General features: G+C 46.3%; 1 protein-coding gene across 7 annotated transcripts in view; it reads left to right on the forward strand.

Annotated features, from left to right (window-relative positions):
* The window catches only part of LOC115199125 (plasma membrane calcium-transporting ATPase 1), a 57,776-nt gene that overhangs the window by 32,310 nt on the left and 4,316 nt on the right, over positions 1 to 21,150 (forward strand). For 3 of the 7 annotated variants that reach the window (XM_029761704.1, XM_029761706.1, XM_029761705.1), the window contains 13 exons: positions 545 to 759; positions 2,936 to 3,178; positions 3,586 to 3,827; positions 4,576 to 4,813; positions 5,372 to 5,551; positions 5,886 to 5,973; positions 6,090 to 6,196; positions 8,275 to 8,466; positions 10,480 to 10,693; positions 11,665 to 11,876; positions 14,559 to 14,666; positions 19,623 to 19,811; positions 20,513 to 20,605. In XM_029761704.1, coding sequence (XP_029617564.1) covers positions 545 to 759; positions 2,936 to 3,178; positions 3,586 to 3,827; positions 4,576 to 4,813; positions 5,372 to 5,551; positions 5,886 to 5,973; positions 6,090 to 6,196; positions 8,275 to 8,466; positions 10,480 to 10,693; positions 11,665 to 11,876; positions 14,559 to 14,666; positions 19,623 to 19,811; positions 20,513 to 20,605 — 2,321 coding nt within the window. Of the gene's footprint in view, positions 1 to 544; positions 760 to 2,935; positions 3,179 to 3,585; positions 3,828 to 4,575; positions 4,814 to 5,371; positions 5,552 to 5,885; positions 5,974 to 6,089; positions 6,197 to 8,274; positions 8,467 to 10,479; positions 10,694 to 11,664; positions 11,877 to 14,558; positions 14,667 to 19,622; positions 19,812 to 20,512; positions 20,688 to 21,150 lie in introns of all 7 variants that reach the window. The other 4 variants (XM_029761709.1, XM_029761710.1, XM_029761707.1 and 1 more) reach the window with 2 other exon arrangements.

Genomic DNA, 21,150 nt, shown 5'->3' on the forward strand with positions numbered 1-21,150 from the left:
CGCTGTCGCTCTCGATGTCGCTCTCTCGCTCGCTGTTGCGCTGTCGCTCGCTCTCCGCTGTCTCCCTCTCCCCCTCTCCGCTGTCTCGCTCTCCCCCTCTCCGCTGTCTCTCTCTCCCCCTCTCTCTCGCACTCACTTTCGCACTCTCCCCCTCTCTCTCGTGCTCTCCCTCTTGCCCGCTCTCTCACTCTTCCCCCCTGCTCTCTCCCCCTGTCGCTATCTCTCGCTGTCGCTCTCTCGTTGTCGCTCTCTCCTCTTTTTTGCGGTCTCGCTCTCTCTGAGGTTCTGGTCAGTACTCTGTAGTCTAGTAGGAAGACCTGGGGTGTATTCATTACCTCTTGCATCGGAAACTGTTAAAGAACCAAACGGAAACAAACAGAACCAAACCGGGAGGGTTGTACCTTAATTTGTCCAATAAACTTTAGTTTTGGTTGCAAAACATTTTCCGTTGACGGTAAACGTTTTGGCAACAGAATGGGCGTAATGATTGCACTCCTGTTGATTATATTGTAGATGAAGAGTCTCACTACTATGTTCTCTCTAGGCCTGGTGATGTCTGCCATCACGGTCATCATCCTGGTGGTGCTGTTCGTGGTGGACACCTTCTGGGTGCAGGGCCTGCCCTGGCACAAGGACTGCACGCCCATCTACGTCCAGTTCTTCGTCAAGTTCTTCATCATCGGCGTCACCGTGCTGGTGGTGGCCGTCCCCGAGGGTCTTCCCCTGGCCGTCACCATCTCCCTGGCCTACTCCGTCAAAGTAGGTTCCCCTTCCGCCTCAGGGTCTGCGGCAAAAACACTATACTAGACGATAAGCCATTTTATTGGTTGTAGTTGTCCGAATATGGAGTGTCTGTTAGGGCTGGACCATATATGGAGTAAATATAAAGATTAGCTGGCTACTCACTAGCGCGTATGCTTGTGCTTGAGAGATTATTTATGAGACCTGTTGGGTTTCTATAATGCCTGTTGTAAGAAGTTAGTCATTATTAGTGGATGTGCATTATGCATGGTTCTGGTTACATTTGTTACAAAAAGGGCATTTTCATAGACTTGAAAGCCAGATCAGTGATTATTGCATAAAAGCAAGTTAAACTATTTGTATTAAATAATTACTGGGTATTATGGTTGTGGAAGGCTTATATTTAGCTTCAGTATCATTAGATTATTCCTGACTGCTTGAAATGCAGTGTATTGACGACAAAGCTTATTTGATGAAAAAAATACAATTTTCTCAAAACATCTCATTCCAAAATCATGGTCATTAATATGGAGTTGGTCCCCCTTTGCTGCTATAACAGCCTCCACTCTTCTGGGAAGGCTTTCCACTAGATGTTGCAACATTGCTAAGGGGACTTGCGTTCATTCAGCCACAAGAGCATTAGTGAGGTCTGGCTCTGATGTTGGGCGATTAGGCCTGTCTCCCAGTTGGCATTCCAATTCATCCCAAATGTGTTCGATCAGGGCTTTGTGCAGGCCAGTTAAGTTCTTCCACACCGATCTCAACAAACCATTTCTGTATGGACCCCGCTTTGCACGGGGGTGTTGTAATGCTGAAACCGGAAAGGGCCTTCCCCAAACTGTTGGAAGCACAGAATCATATCGAATATGATTGTATGCTGTCACATTAAGATTTTCCTTCACTGGAATGAAGTGGCCTAGCCCGAACCATGAAAAACAGCCCCAGACCATTATTCTTCCTCCACCAAACTTTACAGTTGGCACTATGTATTGGGGCAGGTAGCGTTCTCCTGGCATCCGCCAAACCCAGATTCATCCGTCGGACTGCTAGATGGTGAAGTGTGATTCATCACTCCAGAGAACGTGTTCACACTACTCCAGCCGACGCTTGGCGTTGCGCATGGTGATCTTAGGCATGTGTGCGGCTGCTCGGCCATGGAAACCCATTTCATGAAGCTCCCGACTAACAGTTCTTATGCTGACGTTGCTTCCAGAGGTAGTTTGGAACCTGGTAGTGAGTGTTGCAACCGAGGACAGCTGATTTTTACGCGCTTCAGCACTCGGCGGTCCCGTTTTGTGAACTTGTGTGGCCTACCACTTTGCGGCTGTGCCATTGTTGCTCTTAGACGTTTCCACTTCAATAACAGCCCTTACAGTTGACTGGGGCAGCTCTAGCAGGGCAGAAATTTGATGAACTGACTTGTTGGAAAGGTGGCATCCTATGACGGTGCCACGTCGAAAGTCAATGAGCTTTTCAGTAAGGCCATTCTACTGTCAGTGTTTGTCTATGGAGATTGCATGGCTGTGTGCTCAATTGTATACACCTGTCAGCAACATGGGTGGCTGAAATGGCAGAATACACAAATTTGAAGGGGTGTCCACATACTTTTGTATATATAGTGTATATCATGACTCACCAATAAGTTTGAAAACATAGACCATATCGCCCAGCCATTGTGGCTGTGCAAGGTTACAATTCATCAGTTAACTTCCTGGTGTAGCTTTTTACCGCGAGCAGTGTGAACAGACCTGCACTGCCAACGAGCTTTACTTGTTAACTCAAGCATTATTCGCTTACAAAGTAGGTTAGCCCTCAGACAGTTAACCCTTCACTTAGCCAAGACTGTAGCTGATACATTAAAGCCAGTTGGCTGTGTCATGATCCTTCTAACTGGAGTTGTTGGGCCAACAGGTTGATTAGTAATATCAGTAGTAGACCCTAGCCCTGGAAGACCAGTATTTAAGGCGTTATCCAGCCCACTCACACCACTGTAGACTTAGAAGCTACAGCAGCTTTTGATGCAGAGAGGGGAGGATGCCACTGCAGTACTGTTGAATGGAAAAGCTTAGTTAAACCGTCCCTTTCTATTTTTAGGCTTTGACCCCCCTCAGCAGCTCATATTTACCTTCTGCAGCTCATATTTAATTCAATGACCTTTTTCATGATGTCTCCCCCCCCATCTTCTTCCAAACAGAAAATGATGAAAGACAACAACCTGGTGCGTCACCTGGACGCCTGTGAGACCATGGGCAACGCTACGGCCATCTGCTCGGACAAGACGGGCACGCTGACCATGAACCGCATGACGGTGGTGCAGGCCTACGTGGCCGACAAGCACTACCGCAACGTGCCTGAGCCCCAGCTCATCCCTTCCGCCATCATGGACATCCTTGTCCTGGGCATCAGCGTCAACAGCGCCTACACCACCAACATTATGGTGAGGGAGGTTGCTTCGAGAAAGGGTGGTCTGTCCAGGAGTACTGCACAGGCGTGTGTGTGTGTGTGTGTGCACTATCGATGTGCAGTCACTGATGGGTTTAGAGTAACATTGTTGACGATTTAATTGATTAAATGTGGGGTAGGAGTTTTGCTTGTAAATGTCATGTCAGTAACAAATCACTAGTATGAGATGACTGAATGTTAATAGCCTCCAACGTGACCTGGGTCCTAATCATTAGGCCATGCCGTAGCAAAACATTTTACAACGGAAGACAAGCTTTTATAATTGGGCAAGTTCAGATGGTACCCCCTCATTGCACTCCCTTTGGATACCGGTTTCTTGCGTTTTGTGCCAACTGAACACAACCCTTACGTGATACTTGGTGTGTCTTTCTCTGTAACCAGTCTCCGGAGAAGGAAGGTGGTCTGCCGCGCCAGGTGGGCAACAAAACCGAATGTGCCTTGCTGGGCTTCGCTAATGACCTGAAGCGTGACTACCAGGCCATCCGCAACGAGATCCCTGAGGAGAAGCTCTACAAGGTCTACACCTTCAACTCCTGCAGGAAGTCCATGAGCACCGTGCTGAAGAATGCCGACAGGAGCTTCCGCATGTTCAGCAAGGGAGCTTCCGAGATCCTCCTCAAGAAGTAGGTTTGGGTTTCAAGCTAAATCAAGCTGCTCTCAGTATTCAGTATGGGGTGAATCTTAACTAGTCAGACATTGATATCAATGGTAAACTAAGTGTAAATTGGTGTACATTAAGTCCCTGTATGGATTCTATTGTCCTGTGGGGCTCAGTTGGAAAGAGCGTTGTGCTAGCAATGCCAAGGTTGTTGGTTCAATTTCCACATGATCACACACATACTAAAATGTATGCATTCAGTAAGTTAGTTTGGACAACCGGGTCTGCTAAGTGGCATATATAGCCAATGATATTATCTACCGATAGTGTACAAGTTATCACCTCATACAAACATGGAACAACTTTGGTTTTGTTGTGGATGGCACACAATTAGCAGAGCACTAAACACCTCTCATTGAAAGAGCTTAGCATGGGATCTAGGTGGCCAGGCAGGCTTGCAAAGGCATTGTTTTCGGCTTAGGCGCTAAGTAGTTCAAGTGCATCCCACCAAGCCCCTTAACATAGCTTCTTAAAAACAGGCCCGGAGAAATGAGTCTAAGCCTTCCCAAATGGCTCTAAACACGCCTCCCTTTTACCCACCAATAGGGTCTGGTCAAATGTAATGCACTATGTAGGGATTGGGGTGCCATTTGGGACGAAGTCAGAGAAACAGGCTTCCTGCTGGGTCTAACCACATCACACCCGTCTCTGTCGCTTTCTGTCTATCTTTCTCTCTCGCTCTGTCCCTCTCTCGCTCTGTCCCCCACCACCAGGTGTTCTAAGCTTCTGACGGCGAGTGGCGAGACTAAGGTGTTTCGTCCCCGGGACAGAGAGGACATGGTGAAAAAGGTGATTGAGCCCATGGCCTCAGAGGGCCTGCGCACCATCTGCCTGGCCTACCGCGACTTCCCTGTCTCGGAGGGCGAGCCTGACTGGGACCAGGAGAATGACATCCTCACCAGCCTGACCTGTGTATGTGTGGTGGGCATCGAGGACCCAGTCAGACCCGAGGTCAGTTTATGGACCACAGTCAAACAAAACAAGCAGACTGACATTAGTAAAGATACAGTGGAGTAATCTGATATACTTTACCTACCACACACACAACATGGCTTCTAGGGCATGAGGCTAGTGAAAAGGAAGCAAGCCTCTGCACACAGTTGTATGCAAATGTCAGAGTTATTGTGTTATTGACATTTCCATTGACCCCGAAGTGTGTTCTTATCAGTATAGATATGTGACATTCAGAGAGGCCTCTGACTAGGAACAACTCTGGGTCCTAGTTAATGGTTCATCTCTGTCAGCCTCACACATGGTCTATCAACAGCTCCTGTGATGGTTAAAGACAAATTGCAACCAGATGGCGTATTGAGGATGACTTGTTCCCTATGGAACAGAAGTGGTTTGCTCGTACAGTGACCTTGCCCGAGACCTGAAGACTTGTGTACACTCCCTGAGCTGATGCCTAGGCTTGAGCTCTGCAAGCTAGGACAGTCCTGCAGCTGTCAGGAAACCCAGAATTCGCAGCCAGTCAGTCACACTAACACCTCTCCCTCTCTGCCCCTCCAGGTCCCGGACGCCATCAAGAAATGTCAGCGTGCCGGGATCACGGTACGCATGGTAACCGGGGACAACATCAACACGGCCCGCGCCATCGCCACCAAGTGCGGCATCCTGCAGCCCGGAGACGAGTTCCTGTGCATGGAAGGCAAGGAGTTCAACCGACGGATCCGCAACGAGAAGGGAGAGGTGGGTTAAATATATTGTCGTGCCTTTACACCAAAACACAATCAACTAGGTCGTGTTCATTATCACCAAACGGAAGAAAATGGATTGAAACGGGGAGAGACTACCTGGGCTTGTACAATAAGAAAGACTTATTTTCATTTCCCATTGCAAAAGGTTTGAGACCTTTTTCCATTGCGTGCCCTAATGAACACGACCCTGTTTGACATTGTACTTCAGTGTTAATAAACCTAGTAGGGTTAGTTGGCCCTGATGGACTAATGGAACAAGCTAACAACATGGTAAATAAATGAAGAATAGGGATTGTAGGCTAATTAGTCAAATTTTTCCCTTCTAGATTGAACAAGAGCGCATTGATAAGATCTGGCCCAAACTCCGAGTACTTGCACGATCCTCACCCACCGACAAGCATACATTAGTCAAAGGTACTTTGCTTTGCTCTTACAGGATGAAAATGAAAAATGTCATTTTCACAAGTCAGTGTCCTGAAATCTGTCATTTCAAATCTGTTATTTGGTAAGTTTCTTTTCTCTCCCCCCAGGTATCATCGACAGTACGGTCTTAGAACAGAGGCAGGTAGTAGCAGTCACAGGAGACGGCACCAACGACGGGCCCGCCTTGAAGAAAGCTGATGTCGGCTTCGCCATGGTGAGTCTCATTTCTTTGCCAGTCGTATCAGAAAGTAACATGTTGATACTAGTTGGCTGTAAATGATTGCCCGTATTGTATGCCATCTCATACTGTCCAGATAACCGTGAGGCATATCGTCACAAGTCCAGATAACGATCATGATGGAACTTTAATCTGCACTTTTATATGGGGAGTCAAACACGATGTTGGGTTTTAAACATGGCATTGTAAACTTTATGGCTGTAATGTACTGCATGTTTACAAAGCGACGCAATGAATGTATCATGCGTAAAAAAGAGAGAAAGATGTGACTGATAACATCACACTCTGTAGTGACCAATGGCCATCATATATCGGCACATGTCAACAGTAGCAACAAACGTACTGCATTTACATTTTACATTTAAGTCATTTAGCAGACGCTCTTATCCAGAGCGACTTACAAATTTGTGCATTCACCTTATGATATCCAGTGGAACAACCACTTTACAATAGTGCATCTAAATCTTTTAAGGGGGGGGGGTTAGAAGGATTACTTTATCCTATCCCAGGTATTCCTTAAAGAGGTGGGGTTTCAGGTGTCTCCGGAAGGTGGTGATTGACTCCGCTGTCCTGGCGTCGTGAGGGAGCTTGTTCCACCATTGGGGTGCCAGAGCAGCAAACAGTTTTGACTGGGCTGATCGGGAACTGTGCTTCCTCAGAGGTAGGGAGGCGAGCAGGCCAGAGGTGGATGAACGCAGTGCCCTTGTTTGGGTGTAGGGCCTGATCAGGGCCTGAAGGTACGGAGGTGCCGTTCCCCTCACAGCTCCGTAGGCAAGCACCATGGTCTTGTAGCGGATGCGAGCTTCAACTGGAAGCCAGTGGAGAGAGCGGAGGAGCGGGGTGACGTGAGAGAACTTGGGAAGGTTGAACACCAGACGGGCTGCGGCGTTCTGGATGAGTTGTAGGGGTTTACTGGCACAGGCAGGGAGCCCAGCCAACAGCGAGTTGCAGTAGTCCAGACGGGAGATGACAAGTGCCTGGATTAGGACCTGCGCCGCTTCCTGTGTGAGGCAGGGTCGTACTCTGCGAATGTTGTAGAGCATGAACCTACAGGATCGGGTCACCGCTTTGATGTTAGTGGAGAACGACAGGGTGTTGTCCAGGATCACGCCAAGGTTCTTAGCACTCTGGGAGGACACAAGGGAGTTGTCAACCGTGATGGCGAGATCATGGAACGGCAGTCCTTCCCCGGGAGGAAGAGCAGCTCCGTCTTGCCGAGGTTCAGCTTGAGGTGGTGATCCGTCATCCACACTGATATGTCTGCCAGACATGCAGAGATGCGATTCGCCGCCTGGTTATCAGAAGGGGGGAAAGGCGAAGATTAATTGTGTGTCGTCTGCATAGCAATGATAGGAGAGACCATGTGAGGATATGACAGCCAAGTGACTTGGTGTATAGCGAGAATAGGAGAGGGCCTAGAACAGAGCCCTGGGGGACACCAGTGGTGAGCGCGCGTGGTGCGGAGACAGATTCTCGCCACGCCACCTGGTAGGAGCGACCTGTCAGGTAGGACGCAATCCAAGCGTGGGCTGCGCCGGAGATGCCCAACTCGGAGAGGGTGGAGAGGAGGATCTGATGGTTCACAGTATCAAAGGCAGCAGATGGGTCTAGAAGGATGAGAGCAGAGGAGAGAGAGTTAGCTTTAGCAGTGCGGAGAGCCTCCGTGACACAGAGAAGAGCAGTCTCAGTTGAATGCCCAGTCTTGAAACCTGACTGATTAGGATCAAGAAGGTAATTCTGAGAGAGATGGCAGGAGAGCTGGCCAAGGACGGCACGTTCAAGAGTTTTGGAGAGAAAAGAAAGAAGTACTGCACCGCAATTACATGTGTATAGGGCTACGACTACTTGAATATCGAACTCTTGTTTCTCTTACGCATTTTGACTTAATGAGACCGTTATGAGTTGACAGAGGGGTAGACGGGGATATGAAGAATGGTATGAAGGTTTGGAGTGGGGATTGAACCCTTGTCTCCTGGGAGAGAAATATGTGTGTCCAGAGCGGAGGCCTGTGAACAACTTTAATATAGAACTTAATGTGTGTGTGTCACCTGCAGGGTATCGCCGGCACAGACGTGGCCAAGGAGGCCTCTGACATCATCCTGACGGACGACAATTTCAGCAGCATCGTCAAGGCGGTGATGTGGGGCCGCAACGTCTACGACAGCATCTCCAAGTTCCTCCAGTTCCAGCTCACCGTTAACGTAGTGGCCGTCATCGTGGCCTTCACCGGCGCCTGCATCACGCAGGTAACACACACACACACAAACTAGGGATGGGCACGGTTATGCAGATATCCCACCGGATGATAGTATTCTGTTACTTGGGAGAGTATTAATTTGTTAGAAGAATATAGGCCTACTTTAATAGTGAAAAAGATTTGTCTGCAATTAAATAAAATTGTCTGTGACATTGCTACATAGCTTACAAGATAGACCATTGGGGTGGCAGGTAGCCTAGTGGTTGGCGCGTTGGGCCAGTAACCGAAAGGTTGCCAGATCGAATCCCCAAGCTGACAAGGTAAAAATCTGTCGTTCTGCCCCTGAACAAGGCAGTTAACCCACTGTTCCTAGTCAGTCATTGTAAATAAGAATTTGTTCTTAACTGACTTGCCTAGTTAAATAAAGGTTAAATGAGAAAAAAATGCATTATTTATTTTTTAATAAAACAGTTTTATGACAGTTATAAGTGCGCCCCGTAAAAACGACTCGCATGTAGCCTACACATCCGTTTCACGTGTAGCTTCTAGTCAATCAGTGTAGCAAGTGAAGTGGGACATTTCTAATCAATGCCAAATGGAATTAAAATTACTGAATGAAGATGGCCAAATGAGGAGTAGGCTACAATGATCAACCAGCAGGTAGGCTGTTTAATATGAATGGTGTTGTAGACCAGTACGGGGAGCGCAGCAAAACAGCCTCAATCAGCCTTACTATGTTAGCTATCTAGCTTCTTTACAACAATTTGATGCATTCAAGTCGGGCACTACCAGATGGTATGATAGACAAACTTGTTGCTGCCATAGTTTATCTAACTAGCGCGTGTCGGTTTGGCTACTTTCTCTCCCTCCATGCCTCACACAGACTGTCACACACCCCTGCTCCTCTCCTCTCCCGCCCCCACCTTCTGCTGAAACAAGCACAGCACAGCACACCAGCTCTGTCGCGCGTTGATATGACTCATTGTATGTGATGTGGAGAAAAACTAAGCGCTGTGCTATTGGATTTGATTTGCATTCAGAGGGGACATTGTAGAGGGAATAGAGGGTTTGGTTCTTAGGAGCAGCACCAGGATCTATCCTCCCTTAGCTTGAATGGCACGATTTGTCACCAATGACTGAAGTCTATGATCTCTGTGTGTGTGTGTGTGTGTGTGTATCCACAATGACTGAGGCAGTACAAAATGGAGCAACCAATTTATTCTAATGTATTCCCTTGGATCAGAGCTGCTTTTCAGGTTCTCTCTGACTAGAGGTAGCAATCATCCGCCCCTATTTGACCTGTCGGTCACAGCAGCCACCAAATTAGTGCTCATCCAGGCGTAAAACAATGGTAAATGGGCCTGCAATAGAAATGGAACAAACAGCTATTTAAAGCTCCGGGCCTGAGCTGTGTGCATTATCCAACAGTGCTGTAATTTTGAGATGATGAGTGGCTGAGCATTTACTAGACGGCCACACGGGTCAAGAGACACACACACACACACACACACTGAATGCTAGTGTAGATGCTAATGTGTTTACCTGTGTGTAGCTAGCCACTCTGCTAGCATGCTAAGCTGCACAATGTATGAAGCTAGCTGCTCTGCTAGCATGCTAAGCTGTCAATGTGTATATAGACGTATGTAGCTCGCTAGCTCCTCTGCTGGTATGAAGTGGTTTGCCTCTACTGGAGCCTGAGTAGCTCTGGTGAGTCAGCAAGTGGACACCTGTATAGCTACTTGTGTGTCATTTCTGAGCAGTGTGTGGGCTACTGAAGTCTTTTAGCTTTCAATGATCACTGCTCAGGCAGCATTTGCTCTTCGTGTTATGGCCTGTACTTCTTTGAATGCGTTGGTTGGATTTGTGCAGTGTGTCTACAGTCTGACGTTGGGATAGTGTGGAGGATGTTATGTAAGTAGTACTGACTGCATGAGTAATCCTTTTCTTTTTTCCCTTTCTCACTCTGTCCTGCTCTGCCCCCCTTTCTGTATCTCTCCTCCTCTTTCCACTCCCTTCCCTCTGTCTCCCCCTATCCTTTTCCTACCACCCTCTCTCCCTCCAGGACTCTCCTCTGAAAGCTGTCCAGATGCTGTGGGTGAACCTGATCATGGACACCTTTGCCTCCCTGGCCCTGGCCACTGAGCCCCCCACTGAGTCTCTACTGCTGAGGAAGCCGTATGGCCGCAACAAGCCCCTCATCTCCCGCACCATGATGAAGAACATCCTTGGCCACGGAGTCTACCAGCTCATCATCATCTTCACCCTGCTCTTCGTAGGTAAAGAACTAGTGTGTGTCTGTGTAGAAGCGTGTTTGTTTTCTATTCTCTGCATCTCACTTTAATTGCACACTGAGCTGAAACGGCTTACCATATGCCATGGAATTTCACATGGGTATGAGGCGGTCTTGATCGACTGGCTCTCTGATGGTGTCACCTTTACTACCACCTTAACTAGGGTGGCAGGGAGGCTAGCGTTTAGAGTGTTGGGCCAGTAACCGAAAGGTCGCTTGTTGAAATACCCGAGCCGACAAGGTGAAGAACCTGACGCTGTGCCCTTGAGCAAGGCACTTAACCTTAATTTGCTCCAGGGGCGCGTACTACTATGGTTGACCCTGCAAAACAACACATTTCACTGTCCAATGTGAGATTAACCTCAGTCGGCAGAAGGCTGAGAACATTTGGAAGTTTAAGTGAAATTTGCTGATCATTTGATGTCTAAGAGGTGTTCTGATCTCAATGGGACTGCCACGAGCAGCGGCACAGATATTTTGATGAGCAAGAAGCAGCACTTCGCTCTCACACAGTATCTGCACATGTGCAAGGGTTCGTTTTAACGCTGTTAGTGCGTGGTAGCCACCGGACCAAAACAGCGGTGAAGTTGAGCCTTATGCTTCCAACGTTGTTAGTAGTTGTGGAAATTGACCCACTATACTGTTTCCTTTCTGCATCTACATCATAACGCTGAGTCTACCTTTAAATCATTCCACAGAGGGCCTAGTGTCTGCAGGTTTTAGTTTTTTCCTTTCAATTAAGACCTAAACAACCAGGTGAGGGGAGTTCTTTACTAATTAGTGACCTTAATTCATCAGTCAAGTACAAGGGAGGAGCAAAAACCCGCAGGCACCCTCTGTGAAATGAGTTTGACACGTGATCTAGATAAACTAAAGATATTTTAAAAAAGGTAGTAGGTCAACACTTCACCTCCCCCTGTTTCTCTCTCCTCTCTCTCTCTCTCCTCCCCCTCCCAGGTGAGCAGATCTTTGACATCGACAGCGGGCGGTATGCACCCCTCCACTCGCCTCCCTCAGAGCACTACACCATTATTTTCAACACCTTCGTCCTCCTGCAGCTCTTCAACGAGATCAACGCCAGAAAGATCCACGGCGAGCGCAACGTCTTCGACGGCATCTTCAACAACCTCATCTTCTGCTCCATCGTCTTTGGCACCTTTATCATCCAGGTAACACTTAGTGTCTAGTGTCTTCAGACTGTAGCATGTCTGCCTGCTGAAGTTGCTCACTGCTTTTAACAGACACGATTTAAAAAAAATGTTCTGGTCATTTAGCAGACGCTCTTGTCTAGAGCGACTTACAATTAGTGGATTTGTCTTCAGATAGCTAGGTGAGACAACCACATATCACTAGAGGTTGACCGACTAATCGGAATGGCCGATTTAATTAGGGCCGATTTCAAGTTTTCATAACAATCGGAAATCGGTATTTTTGGACACCGATTTGGCCGATTAAAAAAAAATAAAAAAAATAAAAAAGAGAAAAAATGTGTGTTTTTTTTATTATTATTTTTTTAAACCTTTTTTTAACTAGGCAAGTCAGTTAAGAACACATTCTTATTTTCAATGACGGCCTAGGAACGGTGGGTTAACTGCCTTGTTCAGGGGCAGAACGACAGATTTTTACCTTGTCAGCTCGGGGATTCAATCTTGCAACCTTACGGTTAACTAGTCCCATGCTCTAACCACCTGCTTTACATTGCACTCCACGAGGAGCCTGCCTGTTATGCAAATGCAGTAAGAAGCCAAGGTAAGTTGCTAGCTAGCATTAAACTTATCTTATAAAAAACAATCAATCATAATCACTAGTTAACTACACATGGTTGATGATATTACTAGTCTATCTAGCCTGTCCTGCGTTGCATATAATCGCTTAGGTACACGTTGCTCCAACCATAAACATCAATTCCTTTCTTAAAATCAATACACAAGTATAGATTTTTAAACCTGCATATTTATTTAATATTGCCTGCTAACATGAATTTCTTTTAACTAGGGAAAATGTGTCACTTCTCTTGCAAACAGAGTCAGGGTATATGCAACAGTTTGGGCTGCCTGGCTCGTTGCGAACTGTGAATACTATTTCTTCCTAACAAAGACAGCCGACTTCGCCAAGCGGGGGATGATTTAACAAAAGCGCATTTGCGGAAAAAAAGCACAATCATTGTATGATTGTACCTAACCATAAACATCAATGCCTTTCTTAAAATCAATACACAGAAGTATATATTTTTAAACCTGCATATTTAGCTAAAAGAAATCCAGGTTAGCAGGCAATATTAACCAGGTGAAATTGTGTAATTTTGCGTTCATTGCACGCAGAGTCAGGGTATATGCAACAGTTTGGGCCGCCTGGCTCGTTGCGAACTAATTTGCCAGAATTTTACGTAATTATGACATAACATTGAAGGTTGTGCAATGTAACAGGAATATTTAGACTTAGGGATGCCACCCCGTAGATAAAATACGGAACGGTTCCGTATTTCACTGAAAAAATAAACGTTTTGTTTTCGAGATGATGATAGTTTCCGGATTCTACCATATTAATGACCTAAGGCTCGTATTTCTGTGTGTTTATTATATTATAATTAAGTCTATGATTTGATAGAGCAGTCTGACTGAGCGATGGTAGGCAGCAGCAGGCTCATAAGCTTTCATTCAAACAGCACTTTCGTGCGTTTGCCAGCAGCCCTTCGCAATGCATTGCGCTGTTTATGACTTCAAGCCTGTCAACTCCCAAGATTAGGTTGGTGTAACCGATGTGAAATGGCTAGCTAGTTAGCCGGGTGCGCGCTAATAGCCTTTCAAACGTCACTCGCTCTGAGACTTGGAGTAGTTTTTCCCCTTGCTCTGCATGGGTAACGCTGCTTCGAGGGTGGCTGTCGATGTGTTCCTGGTTCGAACCCAGGTAGGAGCGAGGAGAGGGACGGAAGCTATACTGTTACACTGGCAATACTAAAGTGCCTATAAGAACATCCAATAGTCAAAGGTATATGAAATACAAATCATATATAGAAAGAGAGAGAGAGAGTCCTATAATAACTACAACCTAAAACTTCTTACCTGGGAATATTGAAGACTCATGTTAAAAGGAACCACCAGCTTTCATATGTTCTCATGTTCTGAGCAAGGAACTTAAACGTTAGCTTTTTTACATGGCACATATTGCACTTTTACTTTCTTCTCCAACACTTTGTTTTTGCATTATTTAAACCAAATTGAACATGTTTCATTATTTATTTGAGGCTAAATTGATTTTATTGATGTATTAAGTTAAAATAAGTGTTCATTCAGTATTGTTGTAATTGTCATTATTACAAATTACGTCTTTTTTTGGTCCTCCAATAATCGGTATCGGCGTTGAAAAATCATAATCGGTCGACCTCTACATATCACAGTCGTAGTGAGTACATTTTTCCCTCATTAAAGTAGTGATCAGCAAAGCCAGCGCTAGGGGTTAATTTAAGATACGCTTTAGAAGAGGGTTTCAGATGTTTAGGGAAGATGGGTCTGTCTGAAATGGCACCCTATTCCTTATATAGGTCACTACATTTGGCCTGACTGCAGGCTACAAAAGTAGTACGCTTGTATAGGAAAGGGGGTCCATTTCTGGAAGAATATAGATTCTTCCCCATATATAAGAAGGCCAGGGCTCCCTTAAATGAGTCATCTCAATGGCTCTCGACTGGATAAATAAAGAATGAAGAAAAACGAAACCCAAACCATGTTCATACATGGTTCACATGAAACCCGCTGTAACACGCATATCTGTCAAATGGAATTACCAGCAAACCAGGAACTCATGAATGAAAATGAGCTTGACCTCTGTTTCTTTCCTCTCCGGCCTCTCAGATAGTCATAGTGCAGTGGGGAGGCAAACCTTTCAGCTGCGTGGGCCTGAGCATCGACCAGTGGCTATGGTGCACCTTTCTGGGCTTTAGCAGTCTCCTCTGGGGTCAGGTAAGAAGACCCACACACACACACACAGTGAGTTGCAAGTGCGTCACCTGTAACTTTCCAACACTGCCCCATCCGTCAGGGATACACTACTGCCCCAATGTGGCTGTGTTGGGTAGCTGAATTGCCACACTGTATTGAAATGGCTAGTTGGATGATTTTTATAGAAGGATCTAGAATTCCTGATTTGAGCGCTGTCATGTTATTTCTGAAATGTCTATTGTATTACAATTTCCTGTTGACCTTCTGTTTTTTTTTGTTTTTTTTTACGTTGTTGATTGTGATGTCATTAGTTGTGCATTTTGTGATGCTGACCTAGCAAGTAACTGGCCGGACATGACCACAGACCAAACATTGCTTTGTCACCAGTAGGGTTGCACATTTTGGGGAATATTCAGAGGTGGAAACTTTCCGTGGGAATTAACGGGAATATAGGCAAATTAATATTAATACCATTTAAATGTAGATATTTTTGCATTGGATATACACTGCTCAAAAAAAATAAAGGGAACACTTAAACAACACAATGTAACTCCAAGTCAATCACACTTCTGTGAAATCAAACTGTCCACTTAGGAAGCAACACTGATTGACAATAAATTTCACATGTTGTTGTGGAAATGGAATAGACAACAGGTTTAAATTATAGGCAATTAGCAAGACACCCCCAATAAAGGAGTGGTTCTGCAGGTGGGGACCACAGACCACTTCTCAATTCCTATGCTTCCTGGCTGATGTTTTGGTCACTTTTGAATGCTGGCGGTGCTTTCACTCGAGTGGTAGCATGAGACGGAGTCTACAACCCACACAAGTGGCTCAGGTAGTGCAGCTCATCCAGGATGGCACATCAATGTGAGCTGTGGCAAGAAGGTTTACTGTGTCTGTCAGCGTAGTGTCCAGAGCGTGGAGGCGCTACCAGGAGACAGGCCAGTACATCAGGAGATGTGGAGGAGGCCGTAGAGGGCAACAACCCAGCAGCAGGACCGCTACCTCCGCCTTTGTGCAAGGAGGAGCAGGAGAAGCACTGCCAGAGCCCTGCAAAATGACCTCCAGCAGGCCACAAATGTGCATGTCTCTGTTTCTGAACGTTTGAGCAGACTCCATGAGGGTGGTATGAGGGCCCGACGTCCACAGGTGGGGGTTGTGCTTACAGCCCAGGACGTTTGGCATTTGCCAGAGAACACCAAGATTGGCAAATTCGCCACTGGCGCCCTGTGCTCTTCACAGATGAAAGCAGGTTCACGCTGAGCACGTGACAGAGTCTGGAGACGCCGTGGAGAACGTTCTGCTGCCTGCAACATCCTCCAGCATGACCGGTTTGGCGGTGGGTCAGTCATGGTGTGGGGTGGCATTTCTTTGGGGGGCCGCACAGCCCTCCATGTGCTCGCCAGAGGTAGCCTGACTGCCATTAGGTACCGAGATGAGATCCTCAGACCCCTTGTGAGACCATATGCTGGTGCGGTTGGCCCTGGGTTCCTCCTAATGCAAGACAATGCTAGACCTCATGTGGCTGGAGTGTGTCAGCAGTTCCTGCAAGAGGAAGGCATTGATGCTATGGACTGGCCCGCCCGTTCCCCAGACCTGAATCCAATTGAGCACATCTGGGACATCATGTCTCGCTCCATCCACCAACGCCACGTTGCACCACAGACTGTCCAGGAGTTGGCGGATGCTTTAGTCCAGGTCTGGGAGGAGATCCCTCAGGAGACCATCCGCCACCTCATCAGGAGCATGCCCAGGCGTTGTAGGGAGGTCATACAGGCACGTGGAGGCCACACACACTACTGAGCCTCATTTTGACTTGTTTTAAGGACATTACATCAAAGTTGGATCAGCCTGTAGTGTGGTTTTACACTCAAAATTATAGTGGGACTCCAAATCCAGACCTCCATGGGTTGATAAATTGGATTTCCATTGATTATTTTTGTGTGATTTTGTTGTCAGGACATTCAACTATGTAAAGAAAAAAGTATTTAATAAGATTATTTCTTTCATTCAGATCTAGGATGTGTTGTTTAAGTGTTCCCTTTATTTTTTTGAGCACTATATTTACCATATCATATGGAGACAGAAACATAAACCTTTTTCCTTATTATAAGTAGGCATAATTGCAAATGATTAAATCCTTCCAATAGAAAAATATATATATTTTGTTATGAATTGAACTTTAATTAAATGACTTGACTCTTCACATGGGATGATTTCACTGAACAACAAAATTAAGGGAATATTGAATGATCCCCAATGATCCATCGCATCTGTAAAATGATAGTCTAGAAACTAAAGCTTTGGTTGTCTTTCTCTCAGGCTTCCATGTCTTCTTCCTCAATGTCCACCTCTTGAACATCAGACTCAGGCCTCATCTTCACTGTCACTTTCCAACCTTGTTGAGGATGGCTCGTTGTCAGCCTCAAAAAGCCAAACGTTTTCCCGGATGGCCGCCAATTTTTCGACCCTTGTATTGGTCAGCCTGTTGTGTGCTTTGGTGTGTGTGTGTTCCCAAACAAGGACCAGTTGTGCTCTGAGGTGGCTGATGTTGGTGGGATTTGGAGGATGATGAAGGCAACAGGAGAAAGAGCCTCAGATCCACAGTCCCTTCCACCAGGTGGCTGATGAGATATGTTGGCACGACTTCCATATTGCATCTCCATCCCAAAGCCCTTGCTTTGAAGTGTGCTTCGCCAGACTGCCAAGAACCTTGCCCTCATCCAGGCCAAGGTGGCGAGACACGGTAGTGATGACACCATAGGCGTTGTTGATCTCTGCACCAGACAGGATGCGGCGTGTATGGGCTTCAGGCAGAGGTCTTCACGCTTTTTGATATATTTCAGAACTGCAATATCCTCTGCTTGGAGCAGCAGTGAAATGGGCAGGGCAGTACGGATTTCTTCTCTTACATCTGCAAGCAGAGTCTGAACATCAGGCACTGTCTCCCTCAATCCGTGCAATAGCTACTGCTATCGTTTTCAGGCTGCTTACCAGTCTCTCCCAAAATACATCATCCAGGAGGATCCTCTTGATGGGGCGGTCCATATCGGCAGACTGTGATATGGCCATTTCTTGGAGAGACGCCTTCCCCTCCAGGAGACTGTCAAACATGATGACAACACCACCCCAACGGGTGTTGCTGGGCCGCTTCAATGTGGTGCTCTTATTCTTCTCACTTTGCTTGGCGCTATAACTTGATGACCATTCACATACCTAACCATTTCCTTGGCTCTCTTGCAGTGTATCCATTGTTTTCAGTGCATGATGTCCTTGAGGAGCAGATTCAATGCATGAGCAGCACAACCAATGGGTGTGATGTGAGGGTAGGTCTCCTCCACTTTAGACCAAGCAGCCTTCATGTTCGCAGCATTGTCTGTCACCAGTGCAAATACCTTCTGTGGTCCAAGGTCATTGATGACTGCCTTCAACTCATCTGCAATGTAGAGACCGGTGTGTCTGTTGTCCCTTGTGTTTGTGCTCTTGTAGAATACTGGTTGAGGGGTGGAGATGATGTAGTTAATTATTCCTGTCCCACGCACATTCGACCACCCATCAGAGATGATTGCAATACAGTCTGCTTCTCTATGATTTGCTTGACCTTCATTTGAACTCCGTTGAACTCTGCACCCAGCAAATTAGTAGATAAAGCATGTCTGGTTGGAGGAGTGTATGCTGGGCGAAGAACATTCAGCAATCTCTTCCAATACACATTGCCTGTGAGCATCAAAGGTGAACCAGTTGCATACACAGCTCGAGCAAGACATTCATCAGCATTTCTCTATGTTCCTCCATTGAGTCAAAAAAAACTTCTGATTCCAGGAGGACCATGAGCTGTTGCTATCGATAAGGTGTCTGATTCGTAAGTTTCACCTCGAATAGAAGTACAGTGACTTTTGTCAGAGCTTGTTTGTTGTGAGCGCTGAGGGAACTTTATGCACTTGGCCAGACGATTCTCCATCTTTGTTGCATTCTTCACACATGATTTGGCACAGCTTTTCCTTCAACATTAGCTGCAGTGAAATGTCTCCACACATCAGATGGTGCCTGTGGCATTTTCCTGTAAAGATTAGGGGGGGAAATGAGTAAAAAAACAGATACAATTCCATGTACAGATAAATAATTAAGCAGTTAGATTAAACAACTCCTTTGTAAGATAATTTTTTTTAAATGAAACATGTATGGAAACAGGTGAATTAACACTCCTCGGTTAGCAGGCTCAAGCAAGCTAAAATCCACATGGTAGCAAAAACTAACTAGCAGAAATTAACAGGTTAGAAATTATTTAAACACACTTTGCTGTAGGCTACTGTTTTACTCGTTAACAAAAATGTCATATAAAATATATTCACCCCACCTAGTATTGTAATCAAAACTTACCAGAAAGCATGTAGTCCTTGGCTCAGACAGTATAGTAGTGTGGGCTCAATAGCATCTCATTAGTGTGCAAGATCTTGAGAATCAGCTGTACATGGAAGAGTGCACTGCACATGTAGAGGGCTGCAACTCCATTGAATTGGCGATAGTTTAACCAAAATATGCCACAAGACCTAGAATTGTCTTGTGTATCCCACAAAAAAAAGTTCACTGTTATAAAACAAACTTTTTTTTGATGAATTTAAGCAAAATTCCCCTAATTCCCATGGAAAATTTCCGGAAAAAGTTTCCGACCCTTTGCAACCCTAGTCACCAGACAACAACCCATTACTTTTGCATCAGTCACATTTCTTTTCCGAGCTGACTTCCTGTGGAAACTGGTTGTTCGGTTAACAGATGCACATTGTGCGAGGGTGCCTGTTGTGCACCTGTTGCAGTCCAGCCTGTCATTGCATATATACCAGTAACCTGGGTCTTTGCTGTCTGTATGTTAGTAGTCAGTCCTCTGTGGTAGAGATGGGATTTGTGGTCCAATATTGCAGACATGGTTTGGACTGTGATAAGCCCTTAACCCCTCTGCCCCTCTCCTCCCTCCAGCTGATCTCATCCATCCCCACCAAAAGTCTGAGGTTCCTGAAGTCTGCCGGCCACGGCACCCAGAGGCAGGAGATCCCTGACGAGGAGCTGGAGGACATGGAGGAAATGGAGGAGATCGACCACGCCGAGCGCGAGCTGCGCCGTGGGCAGATCCTCTGGTTCAGGGGCCTCAACCGCATCCAGACTCAGGTAATGTCCTCCTTGAACACTTCTCCACCGATGTCGAACCAAAGAGGAATCACAAGCCATGAGGTTAACTCTATGCACTTCTCATCCCCTTTCCCTTTCTCTCAGCACTTTGAGAGAACAGCTGGCATGTTCCCCTCAAAAGCCTTCTTTTGACTTTGATTTTCTGTTTGCTTTGGAAAGCTCAAGCAAGGTCCTTTTTTGCTTATTCTATTTCTGGCTTTCTAACAAGCTAAGTTGAACATGATAATGTGATGGTCAATGAAGAAAAGCCCCTTTTGTGTGATACTGAGAAGACCACAAAATGCAGAGCAAATACAAGTACAGGTATCTTATAGGGCCAAGTGTGAAAGGTATTTGAATATGGGATGATTTTTTTAATGAGGAAATGTAAAGCGTCAGATCAGGCTCGGGGAGAAACCTTCAGATCAGTGCCTTTCACCCCCTTTCTCTCTCAACTGCTATATCTCTCTGAGTGGGGTGAAATATACCTTTCTATTATATTTTGGTGCCTTTTCTCTCACCTTTCTCTGGTTTCTTCCACTCTTGGTCTCCTCTTGTTCTCTCGCCCTTTTCTCGCTCGCCTCTCTCTCACTCTGCCTCTCTCGCCCTCTCTCTCTCTCTCTCCCTTTCTTTCTCGCCTCTCCTCTTGCTGTGGTTTCTGGGCTCTATCCTCTCCTGTCACCCTCTCTGATTCCTTGCAGATGGATGTAGTGAGTGCCTTCCAGAGCGGAAGCTCCTTTCAGGAGCGCCAGCTAAGGCGGCAGCCCTCCACCTCCAGCCAACAACAGCACGATGTAACCAATGTTTCTAGCCCTACACATGTAGCCTTTTCTACTACTGCCACTGACGCCAACACCGCTTCTTCCACTGTGGGGTGTGAGTGTGTGTTTCCTTAGTGCATGAAAATCTAACATCTTCCTCTTCTACTCTCTCGCCTAACGTTGAATTCATTCACTCTTACTTGTCCCTCCTTTTCTTCAAAAAATACAAAAAACAACCACATCTTCCATGTTGCTTGGTAACATAACTGCTGTATATGGATGTACTGTAACACCCACAAGGTCACCACGAGTCCTAAGGGCTTTTTCTGTGTCACATCTTGTTTTCTGTTCCTGCTTCTGCTTCATTATCTGAAGATAGAGGTTGGGGGAGAGGAGGGAGGGAGGAGCTAGAGGAACGTTGGATTGACATTGTTGTCTGGTCACGTCTGCTGCTGTGCCCCCCCTCCCCCTGGCTGGCCCCCCTGGCTACTAGCGCTCTTGTGGGCCTTGTCGCTGCTCTGGCCCCTCTATAGTAGCTGTGTAAATGTTTTGAGTATAAGCCCATGGTCACGGTAGAT

Source organism: Salmo trutta, chromosome 8, assembly GCF_901001165.1.
Source record: "Salmo trutta chromosome 8, fSalTru1.1, whole genome shotgun sequence".
Lineage (NCBI taxonomy): Eukaryota > Metazoa > Chordata > Actinopteri > Salmoniformes > Salmonidae > Salmo > Salmo trutta.